This window comes from Urocitellus parryii, chromosome 3, assembly GCF_045843805.1.
Source record: "Urocitellus parryii isolate mUroPar1 chromosome 3, mUroPar1.hap1, whole genome shotgun sequence".
Classification (NCBI taxonomy): Eukaryota; Metazoa; Chordata; class Mammalia; order Rodentia; family Sciuridae; genus Urocitellus; species Urocitellus parryii.
In genome coordinates, this window is record NC_135533.1 from 155,895,108 (window position 1) to 155,908,717 (window position 13,610).

Consider the following 13,610-nt stretch of genomic DNA (forward strand, 5'->3'; position numbering starts at 1 on the left):
AGGATTGCAAATTTGAGGCCAGCCTCAGTAATTTTAGAGAATGCAATCTGAGAATATCAGTATGGGATGTGAACGCTGGTAGGGAAGCATACAAACATTGTGACAACCAGTATTTTGGCCTTCCAGGGCCTTGACTACTCCACGAATCAAGTGCCAGAAGTCAGATGGTAGTTATTCCTAGGACACACTCTGGACTAGAGGGATGAAGGAAACTACTGCTGACAGCAGGAAGTGCATGCCCTCTTGCCTTCTCTTACATGGTCTACACTAGACAAAGAACAGGACTTTGTATTTGCTTCCTGGTCAACAGTTTGTTGATCCTAGAATATATGCTCAAATGTTTATTTCCCAATTTCAAATGTAGATAGACAAAAACAACCATTTTGACATTCCTGTCCTGTCCTGTCCTGTTCTTTCTTTCGAGTGCTATGGATGGAACCTAGGGCCTCACACATGCCAGACTCGTGCTCTACCACTGGGCTACTTTCCCTTTGGACAATTCTAATAATGATTTGGATTGTCCTTTGTTGTTGTTGTTGTTGTTGTTGTTGTTTTGAAGTTGTAGATGGACAGAATGCCTTTATTTTATTTATTTTTATGTGGTGCTGAGGATCGAACCCAGTGCCTCACTCATGCTAGGCAAGTGCTCTACCGGTTAGCCCCAGCCCCAGCCCCAGCCCCAGCCCTGGATTGTCCTGTTTTATATGGTGAAAATTTATAAAGATGGTTTTTCAGTTATATGCCTCCTCTTGGTCTATTGATAGGGTCAGTGACATCTTCCAGACTTAAGTTTACTCTTTGAACCAGGTTGATACCCAACCACTTCAAGATTGATCTGCCCTCTAAAGTGAGTGTGATACTTAAAAGATGTCCTGAGTATTATATAGCCTGCTGCCCACAGTTCTGTACAGGCCTGACTGTAGATCAGCTTCTTACACAGTTCTATCAAATAGTACTCAATCTCTGATTCTAACAGCCATTTTTTCTGTTCTATTCATTATTCCTTGTTCTAGTATAAGACAATGTCCTTCCTCTGGATTCATAGCAAAAAGAAAGAAAGAAACTCTTGCAAGGCCAGAATGGCCATTAGAAAACTCAAAACCATTCTTTTTTTCCTAGGTTACTCTTTGACCTCTGTTGCAGGTCCAAGTTCTCTCTGTTGAAGCAATAGCTTCTTGCTCCTGAGCTCTGTAGTGTCGATTAATACTGCTGTTTTTATACTGTGTTGCTACATAACAAACAATGAGTATCTGCCATGTCATATTTCTATAGTGGATTATTTATTGTCCATGCCACAATGGACAAAACTTTTTTGAGGATAGGAACTGACCTGTTCATTTTACAAGCAGTAGAAATTTAGTAACTCTTATTAAATTGATTAGTTAGGATTTGTGGAGAATATCCTGTAAAGAATGCCAAAGTCACCAATTAACTGAGGTATGACTATTCCTGGCAAGGTTCAATATGTAGCTCACCTTTAACTCAGTCTTCTCATTGTCTTCCTCAGCTACTGTATCACCATAATTTATAAGACTTGTGTTTTCAGGCCTCTGCCTCATCTCTCATTCACAAATGCTATTTGTCCTGTCCCTTCCTCATTTCTGAAGGCTACTTTGTTACTGATAAGGTTGATAACCTTGCTTGACTGATTCCCACTCTTCCCTTGGTGCTTCCAGAGGGCATGGCCAGCAGAGGGACCTCTATTCAGGAATCTCCACTCTTATAATAATTACCATCTACTTTCTTGGGTGTTCTAGTTAATAGTTCCCATGTGATATTTCATTTAAATATTGTAAGAGCCTTCTAAAGTCAGAAGGAAACTGACTTGGGGTCACTTAAGCAGTGTGCTACAGTCACAGAGCCACTAAAAATGGCAGAACTAGGGCTTTCAGGCAGTTCTGTCATGCTTTAAAGCTCATGATGGACTGCTTCACTGTTGCCACTTTATATTTGTTCTAAGTTTTTATAGATCTTAGATCTTATTTTTATTTAGGTATGTCTTACATTCAAGTTGTGTCTTTATGTATCCTCAGTACACAATGTAGAACATGGCCTGGGGCTCTAAGCACAGTAAACATCTTATCTGCAAAGACTACTGGGAGCTGCCTGAAGGGCCTTCATGTGTTCTTTGTTTGCATTAGAGGCTTCATGGGGACCTTTGAGTAGTCTTTAGGACTTGTTTGATTTTGCTAAGAGTCACTTAGTTTCTGTCTTCAACTGTGAAAGAACAGATCTGAGATTTCTTGGTATTAGCTTGGTGATTCCAGGCAAAAGCCAGGAATGTGAGAGGTATGTATGTATTTATTTATTTATTTATTTATTCATTTTGTCGTGCTGGGGATGGAGTCCAGGACATCATTCATGCTAGGCAAGAATTCGACTGCTAAGCTACATCCACAGTCCTGGAATGTGATTTTTAACTTCTTGAGATGTTAAAAGTATAATGGCATATCCTTGCACCTGTCATATAGTCTATATCTGGGAAAGAGCTTGGCAAGTTTGAGAAATAGAAAAGAAGCCAGTGTGATTGGACAGGAAAGGCAGAGTGGCATGTAATGAGGTGGCAGAGCCAGATTAGGCAGAACCGTGAAGATCAGAGTGTAGAAAGAAGGAGTTAGAGGGGGTTTAAATAGCAAAGCAGTGATTTAGTTTTGTTTATATTTTAAAAGATCAATCTTTTCTGTTCTAAGGCCCTTAGACCAGCAACTTGTGCCCTTAAGAACCTTTATTAACTGTTTGGCTGTTTATACCCAGCATCAGGTATATGGGCCTACTAGTTTCTAATCGTTTCCCTAATTCTTATACTTTCCCAGAAACTAGTTTGTAAGAGATTCATAACATACACAGAGTGCAGAATGATTCAGCAGTTTCCCTCCTTCAGTGGACCATATGGTAGTGGTATGTATTAGGAGTGAAGAGGTGACTGTAGAAGAGCAGAGAGAGAATGGAGCTTCATTGGGCATGTCTGCCAGAATCTTGGAGGACAAGGTCCTGATCTCACAGAAGCTTGCTTTCTACAAATATCAGTGGGAACTCAACTGGTAGAATTACTTTACAGAATTCCACACAAAAGAGGAGCAGAGGGAAAGGAGAGCGTGGGTGAAATCTTTGCCTTCAAGTGTCACAGAACATCAGAAAGGTAGAGCACTAGAATTGGGCCATCAGGAGGGTCTTGGTGAATGAGAGCAATATCCAGAGTATGATGGATGGGGTTTAGCTGGAGGAAAGGAGGTTAGGAGTTGGAATGATTGGGCTCATGTAACATAGATGGTGGCAGATGGCTCAGAGCTTGGTGGCTGGGTTGATAGAGCCAGGTAGTGAGAGGCTGTGGGAACATAAGGTGGGAGTGATTATCAAGAGGTGAGAGCACATTCACTTAGGCTGGTGGGATAAACTGACCCGAGAAGAGGTGGGAGAGGGCTGCTTGGGGTGGGGTTTTCAGGTAGGCAAGTTTTATTTTCTCAGATTTGCCATATATGTAACTTAGGTCAACTGAAATTAACAAACTTGAGGCAACATATATGTCCTTTGGGCACCTGGAATCTACCATTCCAAGTGTAGTGACCCACCTAGTAACCAGGAAAGGCAGATGTAATGCTTCCCAAGGCCTGTGTTAGAACCAATGCAGTGGCAGGCTCCTGGAGAACTGGCCTTCACGCTGTATGGCCCCTAGCTGTGGCAGGTGGATTTCTAAATTTGCCTCCACAATTGATTTGTTAGACTGGGAGCAGAAGACGACTCTTTTCAAATGAAATATTACATGGAACTCAAATTACAACATGAAAAGTTTATTTTTTTTAGTGGTTCAATGAATTAAATTCAGGGCCTCAGGAATGCTAAGTATGTATTCTGCTGCTGAACTACCCATACCTAAGAATTGCTTTAAAAAGGAATTAGGGGGCTGGGGATGTGGCTGAAGCGGTAACATGCTTGCCTGGCATGCACGGGGCACTGGGTTCGATCCTCAGCACCACATAAAATAAAGATGTGTTCACTGAAAACTGAAAAATAAATATTTTAAAAAATTCTCTTTAAAAAAAAAAGGAATTAGGGGGCTGGGAATGTGGCTCAAGCAGTAGCGTGTTAGCCTGGCATGTGCACGGCGCTGGGTTCGATCCTCAGCACCACATACAAATGAAAAATAAAGATGTGTCCACAGAAAAACTAAAAATTAAATATTAAAAAATTCTCTCTCTCTCTCTCTCTCTCTCTCTCTCAAAAAAAAAAAAAGGAATTAGGGGGAGCTGGGAATATACCTCAGTAGTAGAGCACTTGCCTAGTATGCTTAAGGCCTTGAGTTTGATCCCCAGCACTAAAAAAAAGAGGGGGGTGGTAATTTAGTTTTGTATTGGGCAGGGAAAGTTGGAAATAACATTATGAATGGTAGATTTGGTCTTATTGCCCTCAGCATCCAGTTTATTTATTTATGACTTTGTTTGTTGCAAGTGGTGGTAGGTTTTTGTTTTTGTTTACAGAACACAAAGATAGTTTTGTTTGTTTTTAAGCTTTGACCTTGCTATTTTGCAAGAAAAGCTTTTTTCCATTAAATTAACTTACCAAGACAGTATGCCAAAAAGACTATAGAAAATTTGAATGTGCTTTTTATAATAACTTTATAAAATGTACTTTTAAAAAAAATTAGAGCCAGGTGCAGTGGTACACGCTGGTAATCCCAGCGGCTCTGGAGGCTGAGACAGGAGAATAGTGAGTTCAAAGCCAGCCTTAGTGATGGCAAGACACTAAGCAACTCGGTGAAACCCTGTCTCTAAATAAAATACAATATAGGACTAAGGATGTATCTCCATGATAGAGTGCCACTGAATTCCAGGTACCAAATAGACTTGGACCCTTAAAGCACCTTCCCAGAAGTCTGTGGATCTCCAGAACAGTTTGAAAACCACTTCCCAAATCAAATTCCTGCTTTCTCTTGATGAGCAGACCTTATCTGGTACCTATCCTCTGGCAATAGATAGAATTTCCATCACCCTGCATTTTAAGATGCTCAGAACTGGGCTTCCCCCAGTGACTGCTCCATAAAGGGAGTAAGAATCAGATCAGGGAGGCATCATTGCTGCTCAGAGTCTTGGTGACAACAGTTCCATCTGATATGAATTTGAGTAGAGCAGACATACTCTTGTTGGGAAAAAATTAATTTTTTTGGATAATGCTTGTGATTTTTCATATTTTCAGAACAATACTAACTTTGTCTTCTTTCTTCATCCCTGTAGGTTGGTGACATTGTGAAAGTCACCAGAATGAATATAAATGGCCAGTGGGAAGGTGAGGTGAATGGGCGCAAAGGGCTTTTTCCTTTTACACACGTCAAAATCATTGACCCTCAAAACCCAGATGAAAATGAGTGATTGCTGTTGCCCTGTTTTCTGCTGCTTTATTGTTCTGCCTGTCATAGTCTCCTTTGAAGTGGGAAAGCATTCTCTCTCATAGGCAGGTTACACTGCATTGCCAATGTCCAGCTTTCTGCAGACTGGCGATCTCATACACATTTGGAATGCACACAGCGGCTGTCTCCTGGCATCTGTATTATAGTCGTATTGTCAGAGTAGCCGATTTTAGAGTTTTTTGGATCATAAACTGGAAATGCTGGTGGAAGCACACATGTGGAGAGAAGCTGACAAGAAAAGGGTCTTCCTTCTCATCGCTGCCCTGTTTGTACTTGGGACTGATTCTGTCGTGTTCATCAGAGAAAGCTTGAGACCGTAGTGAGAGATCCTGCATGTCGCTGTTCCACAAAGTGGTGGCTCCACCACCAACTTGTTTTTCTTGAACAACACAGGAAGTGAACATTAAGGAAGAGAGAATTCTGTCCTAGGCACCCTGCCCCCCGGCCCCCAAATCTGGCTTTTCTTTCATTTTCTTTTGGTTTGGTTTGGTTTTGGAAGACTAATTGGACTTGTGTGTTCTGAACAGATTTTTAAGTAGCAGGTTGGATTTTTGTGATAGTCCAGGGAATGGCACTGCCTCTGAGCTTCTAAATTGAAGCTGCTGTAACTAAAGGAATATGAAAAGAACAGCTCTGAAGTGTAAAGGCCTTTATTGTCTTGGTTGTCAGTAGTACCTTGTTTTACCATGTAGAAAATAACACAATAAATCAGTAGTCAGTGGTGGGCCAAGCTATGTACACAGGCCTCTTGGATTAGTTTGTCCCCAAAAACATTAGAGTCAGAGATAATTTGGGGGAAAGCCTTTGCTTACCTTGTTTGCCAGTGATGGGTGGGGGTGGGGTTGAACATTTGGCTAATTTTCTGTCCCAATTTTCAGTAAATGTACCCCTTTAAGTTATATGATTTAAATTTCTTTTAAAAGTGAGGTTAATAGAATCATTGAATTTCATTCACTGAAGCCTACCCAGTCCTTGATGCCCCAGCTCAGTCTTCCTGGGCTGCTGGAGAAAGATGGTGCTGATGCTTCCAAATAAAGGAAATGCTAACTGGAAATTGGTTCATTCACTTGAGGTCTAGTGTTATAGTGACTAGCAAGAACTCTTAACCAGTTTACCATTAACCATTTGTTACTTTATTGTTTTAAAGTATTTTCCTATTAGCTAAAAGAGACCTGTTTTTTATACAAGCCAGCTCTGGTACAAGTGTGGGACTGATGTCTGCTGAGCATAACAGATAAAAATTCTGGAACCTTTACGTAGTTCATTCTACTTTCCCTCTGGACCCTAATGAAGACAAGCTCAGCTCAAAGTGAATACTGCAGAAATGTAGCAGCAACCTAAAGAGTAATTCTAGCATTTATGGGGCATCTGCTGCAACTATAGCCCTATCTCTGGAAGCGCTTAGGTTTTGAGGTTCAGAGTAATGTATTCTGGTGACAGAATCAGCAAAACAACCAGTTTTCCATTTCTTTATTACTTTGTCTTTAAATCAGGCTGATAACTACCATATTAAAGAGTCTTCCTGTGATAAAATAACAATCAGTTGGAAAAAATACCACTGTGGCTGTCTGTCTGTGGTTTTCCTAGAAAATGCTTAAGAGATCAGCTTCCTACCCAATGAGAAATGTGGCCACCTCTTACAGTTGCCTTTTCTGGCCAAGTCCGTTTAGTGGGCTTGTTCTAAGTTCAAGCCCAGCCTTACACCCACAGGTGGTGGGAGTATGACAAAATCCCTACACTGCCTAGAAATACTGCTTGCCTTTCAGCCCATGACCTGGTTCCACCCTGCCTTCTTGGCTCCTGCATCTGAGTGGAGTGTCTAGCCTTGATCAAAGAGGGCACAAACCCTAAGACCTTTTAAAAACAGATATAGCTGAAGGGCTTGGCACCTTTTGATTGTAACAGCTGGCTCAGAGTACAAGTAGTAAATGGCCATTTTAGAAAGCAGGGTTTCCTTTCAGCCAGGTCTGCTGACCAATAGCAAGATCCACCCTGTAGGATGTGCTTCAGAATTAAAACACTCCACAAACCTGGAGTTTGTTTCCATAAAGAATTACTTTAGCCAATATAAATGTCTCCAGGGTTACCTAGGAGATTGAGAGCTCAATCCAGAATAAGTCTTGAGTTCTGAGCTCTCAAGATGTGTGCCAAAAGTAGTAACTTTTTGACTTGAGAACCTTATCAGTTTTGTTTTGTTTTGTTTTTTTAACTAGGTGGAGAAATTCTATTTTTCACACCAAATAGTGGAAAGCAGCACCTTTGCCTTGGCTTCAGTGCTTTGGTTCCCACTAGTCTAGGAAAAAATGTTCATGCTTCATAGAGCACTGCAAATTTGATGCAGAGGTGGGCTTCCTTTTTTAACTGTTCATTATTATTACCTGCTCTGCTTTCCTGTGTTGTAGAAGATGATAATGGAAAATAATTTAAATTAACTCACTATGATTTTTCACCTGGGAAGGAAACAAATTATGTACTAGAAGGTATTGATAGTCTGATTAAAAACTTACTTGTCCTGGAAAGGACCTCCACTACAGGAGTCATCCTTATTATTTGTGCGCTGTTTGGTAACCACCTGACAACATGGTTAACAAAGAGGGTGCATTGATCAGCTGCTGTTGGTGACTTTGGCCGACCAGACTCAACACCTTCTGTGCTCATGGAAAGGAGAAAAGGACTGCTGCACCCTCCTTGGATCTTTGCACCCCTGGCACTGTGCTGGCCTTCCTTTACAGCTGTTTACAGACAAGACAGGCCTGAGACAAGACGGCCACTGCTCTTGTAACATTTGCTCAGAGGAATATGAACATTTTATTTTTAGAAAAGGGATGATGTGTTTTTGTGCCAGGTGTTTATAATTTAATCCTTTAATATTATGTTCATTAACCTCTTAAAATGAGTGAATTCTTGATTGTTTTAACACAGTACCTAAGACTAATGCTTTCTGTGGACATCACTGAGCTCTGCCTCAAACTCCACCCATTGGGACCGGAGAGCCATGTCCCTGGTAACTGCTGTCAGTGTGAACACTGAGCTGGTTGTATGTTCTAAAGGAGTAGAAGGACAGTTCTCTGAGACAGGATCGTTGTCCCTGCAGGAGGAACAGTGGCCTTGCTTCCTGACGGTCTTCACTGTGTGTTTTAAAACAACAACATAAAACTCTTTTGACCTGTAACTTAAAGATCATAAACTTCAGGCAATAATATTTTCTCTGTAAGCTTTTAAAATTATTTTTGGGGATCATAGCTTGTTTTATTTTGTGCTATAAAATTAACAGTATTAAATGACTTATATTCTTAGAATACATTGAGTGTCTTTTCTTAACAGATTAGTGCCTTTTTATTTTTGTATTCCATTTTACGTTTCTGGTCCCAGCATCAAAACCCTTGTTTCCATGGCCTGTTTGTACATTGTCTCAATAAAATTTGCATCAGCCGGTGGTGGTGGCAGCTTTGGTGTTTCAGTGTCTACTCAGTCAGCTCCTACCAAGTTCCCCAGCTGTTAAGCAATGGTGAAACCCCTTGTGTTCCTCAGAGCCCTCCTCCCCCTGTGCTGCTGCCACTGCCACACAAAAGCACCCCCTTTCCCAAACTCTGATATTTGGGTCCTCTCTCCAAAAGAGAAAAAGAATCTTCTCCCATTGTATGGGTATAGTGGGTGCTATAGGAGAGCCTGGTGCTCATTCTTGAGGCAGTGGTTCCTGTGTGTTGTACCACCATGGAGAAATTGGGTGTTTTGGGGTGTTTTTCCTTCTGGGGACCCATATCTGAAGGCTTCTGTTAAGTATTTGTTGAGCATAAGCTAACCAGTATTAAATGGTTTCAAGCAGAAGTCCTGGAAAGCAAGTAGCCCTATCCTAGGCGGGGAAGGATACTTGTTCAGCTTTTTTTTTTTTGGTGGGGGGGTGGTACTGGGGACTGAACCCAGGGGTGCTTAAAACACTAAGCCACATTCCCAGCCCTAGTTGTAGATAGACACAATACCTTTATTTTACTTATTTATTTATGTTTTGTGTTAAGGATTGAACCCTGTGCCTCACACATTAGGCAAGTACTCTCCCACTGAGCCACAACCCCAGCCCCTCCCAGCCCTTTTTTATATTTTATTAGAATTAGAGACAGGGTCTTGCTTAGTTGCTTAGGGTCTTGCTAAGATACTAAGGCAGGCTTACAACTCATGATCCTCCTGCCTCAGCCTCCCAAGCCACTGGGATTACAGGCATGTGCAACCTGACCTATCCTGTCTGGCTTTCTTAAATCCAAATCCTTTTCTGTTTCTGTTAAATATGATCTTCCTGATGAACTTTGGGGGAACTTCAAGGGACACTTGAGGTGTTGGTGAGCCCTCTGACCTCCCTTAAAGACTTACATATCCTTCAGCCAGGTCTCTGTCCCCCACATCCCTGTTATCTTTGACTTCCCTTTATTCTGGTGACTATTAGTATTGAGAAGTCCATATTTTATGTGTGTGAATGTGTGCATGCACACAATACTAGGGATTAAGTCCAGGATTGTTCCACCACTGAGCCACATCCCCAGCCCTTTTTCTTTTTTACTTTGAGGCAGGGGCTCCTTAAGTGCCATGGCAGGCCTCAAAATTAGAATCCTTCTAACCTCAGCCTCCCAAATTGCTGAGATTATAGGTGTGTGCAATTGTGCATGCTGAAAAATCCAAATTTTCTTATGGTAAAATCTCGGTGCCAGTCTGTATGCTTCTAAAATATAGGGATTGAAACCACTGAATTACCCAGTTTTTGTTTTTTGTTTTTAATAGTACCAGGGGTGCTTAACCATTGAGCTACAAATCCAGCCCCACCTCCCTTTTTAAAAAAAAAAAGAATTTAAATTTTGAGATAGGGTCTTGCTAAGTTGCTCACCTGGCTAAGTTGCTCTGACTGGGTTTGAACTGGTAATCTTCTTACCCTAGCCTTGTGAACCAGTTTTTTTGTTGTTGTTGTTTTGTTTGGTACTGGGAATTGAACCCAGGGGCACTTTACCATTGAGCTATCCCAGCCTTTTTTAAAAATTTGAAACAGGGTCTGGCTTAGTTGCTGAGGTTGACCTGGAATTTGTGAGCCTCCTGCCTCATCCTACCCAGTTGCTGGGTTTACAGGTGTGTGCCACTCCAACCAGAAAAACATGACTTAAAATCAAAACTGTGAAGTTATTCTGGAAGAAACAATACTCCAGAGACACCTATGAAGAAGTTTGTTTGGAGAGGTATGTCTTGGCCAACAATGTTGGGTTTCCTGTATGCCAATCCCTGGAAGTGGATCTGATGTATGGCTTTCCCTCCACCTGTCTCCCTGCTGCGAGGTAGCATTAACTTCAGAGGCCAGTGACCAGAGTTAGAAACCTTGACACCTCTAGGCTTCTCACAAAAACCATACAAACTGGTTCTCCCTTGAGGGCAGGTGTATCAGTGGAGGTTCACAAGAGCTGCACTACCCTAAGCTCTGTTGTGCTCTTGAGATCCAACAGCACCTTGTCAAAAAGAAAAAGGGCTGGGGATGTAGCTCAGTGGTGAAGCACCTTTGGGCTCAATCCCTACTATTGTGCCTGCACACATGCACACTGCAGTGAGCCCAGTCCAGTTCCGGAAAAATTCTTGCTTGCACATAAATGGGAAAGTACAGGGAATCCAGGCCAGGAACTGCCTTGCTGTCTTAATGTGCCTTTTTCTTTTTTTGATCCAGATTGTCAGGACCTCACCCCTCTGCCCTTAACACCACTGGCCCTCCAGCAAGCACTGTGTTGATTTCATGAATCTGGGCACTGGAGGTTTTTAAAAATGGCAGTGAGGTTTGAGAACAACTGTGCCAGTGAATCTCTTCATTCTATGCTGCTTTAGGCTCCTGGAAACTATCTCCAAGGGGCTGTAGTTCATATTCTGCCAGATGATGTTTTAGGGCACGGCTGAGATCTGCAGGTCTCTGAACTAGCCCAATCAGAGAACTGGGAATGCGGCCACTGTTGCTGGATCCTGGCTCTGCGTCAAGGTACCTGTCCAGGCAGTTCTCCTTATTCCCACTTGCCTGTGAGGGCGAGAGGAGGGGACCCCAAGGTCCGGATGGACCTGAGCACCATCCATCTGCAGTGCAGTGTGCCAGCTAAACTGGGATGGTATGAGGAGGACTGTGCTGAATGTGGGCTGCCACATGCAGAGTCCTTGAAGGCGTGCTCAGTACCTCCACTGATAACACCTATCCTGGCACTGCTGCATCACCTGGACTTGGACCCCCGAACTCACTGGTTGGTTCTTGTGCCAGGCTCCTTGTCCTCCAGCCCCTTGGCCCCAAATTGACCTGTCTGTCCCTGCTGGTGGTAGTCAAGATGTGGGGACCTCAAGAACTTGGTACCAAGAAGGCTGACTTTGCATTTGGATGGGGTGAAACAGAAGGACCCTGGCCTGGACTGGGGTGGGGAAAGGGCAACCCTACGTAGGATGGAGAGCAATCAAGCTCTGGAGGCCCCGTTCTTTCTGGGTCTGCCTCAGACTCCAGAATGGATTTGACTGGTCTTGTGTACTCCAATGCCCTTGACTCCTGGCGTCCACAGAACTGAAGGACCTCGGAGATGGGGTTTTTCAGGGTTCGGCTGCCTCTGGAACCCGGCAGAACTGGCACATCTGCCTATCTCCTGGTTGAGGGTCCCAGTAGTGGCTGCTGGGTGGGTGGGGGTGGGGTGGAGAGTAGGAAGTGATGGAGATTGAGGTGAGGCCCAGTAACAGAGTTACCCTTCTCCCGCGCAGTTCCTGGGACCATTGCATTTGCCATTTCAGGTCTTAGACTTTTAGCCCTAAGTAACCTGTGTCCTTGTAACCCAAAGAGAGGCATAGGAGTGCCAGGCTCTACAAACGGGCATGGTGGCACACCAGCATCTCTGGAGGCTGAGGCAGAAGGATCGCAGGTTCAAAGCCTCAGGAATTCAGCAAGGCTGTAAGCAACCTGGTGACACCCTTTCTCAAAAATATTAAAAGGACTGGGTCTCGCCAGCTGCCCGCACTGACAAGATGAGCTGGGTTCAAAAGAGCTGGCTGCAACATTAAGCTAAGAAAATGTTGAGAAATCACACAATACAGAAGTATTTTTCATGTGAGGATAAGATGGCTCTGCAACCTTAAGGATCAACTTCCATGCTGAAAGGCATTGGAAAGAGAGTGCACTCAGAATCTCTTTATTTTTACTGGGGGGGGGGGCGCACCCACAAAAGAGATTCAATGGAATGTTCTTCACCAAATAAGGCAGGGGATAAGATTTCAAAGGTGGAGTCTTGCTTTGTGATGTCTTGTTGTCAGAAGATTGATTGGCATCTTGGCAAGTCACACCCATTTCAGATACTATGTGGGATCACAGAGTGAGGGGAGAGACACTTACATCACACAGACCAATCAGCGTGCAATGCCAGACCTGTTCCCTTATAGCTCCAATATGCATAGTTCATACACACAGCCTATGGGTGGCTTGTGACAGCTGGGGATGTGACTCTGGTTAATCACCCTTGGGTTTAATCCCTGGTACAAAAAAAAAAAAAAAAGACAAGCAGGGGGATGGACATTAAAATGGGCATAGGCACCGGAGGGCTGGGAAGTGGGTTTGGCTAGGACAGAGATCCAAAGAGGGCAGTCCCCAGTCAGCTAGGGGGAAGCTGTGTAGCTGCAAAATCCAGGAAACAGAGTGGATATTCTGCCCAGAAACTGCCTCTAAGGCAGGTACCAAGAGGAGCAAGGGACAGGGCTTCAAGCAGTGGGACCCAGCCAGGTTCCTGTGTGAGAGCCCTTTAGGAATGGTGAGTTTCAGCTCATCTGAGCTCAAGGATAGCTCGAAGGAATTTGAGGAGTTCTTAGGCATTACGACTGAAAGAAAAACAGCATGCAAAAGATGAATATGTATAACTGGCCCCAGACTTGCTCTGTTTTCCCTTAATCTTTCAAGAGTCATTCTGTAATATGTAAGTAGAAACATCTGTATATTCTTTTTTTTTTTTTTTCTTTCTCGGCGGACACAACATCTTTATTGGTATGTGGTGCTGAGGATCGAACCCGGGCCGCACGCATGCCAGGCGAGCGCGCTACCGCTTGAACCACATCCCCAGCCCCCTGTATATTCTTTTTAAAAACTTTTAGTTGTAGGTGGACACAATACTTTTATTCATTTATTTTTATGTGATTCTGAGGATCAAACTCGGTGCCTCACACATGATTAAACCCAGCC

The 13,610-nt window shown here is 43.2% G+C and overlaps 1 protein-coding gene across 1 annotated transcript in view; it reads left to right on the forward strand.

The window, feature by feature from the left end:
- Positions 1–8,847, forward strand: part of Crkl (CRK like proto-oncogene, adaptor protein) — a 32,265-nt gene extending 23,418 nt beyond the window's left edge. The window contains exon 3 of the mRNA XM_026401665.2: positions 5,229–8,847. Coding sequence (XP_026257450.1) covers positions 5,229–5,363 — 135 coding nt within the window. The 3' untranslated portion in view covers positions 5,364–8,847. The remainder of the gene's footprint in view (positions 1–5,228) is intronic.
- The last annotated feature ends 4,763 nt before the right edge of the window (positions 8,848–13,610 follow it).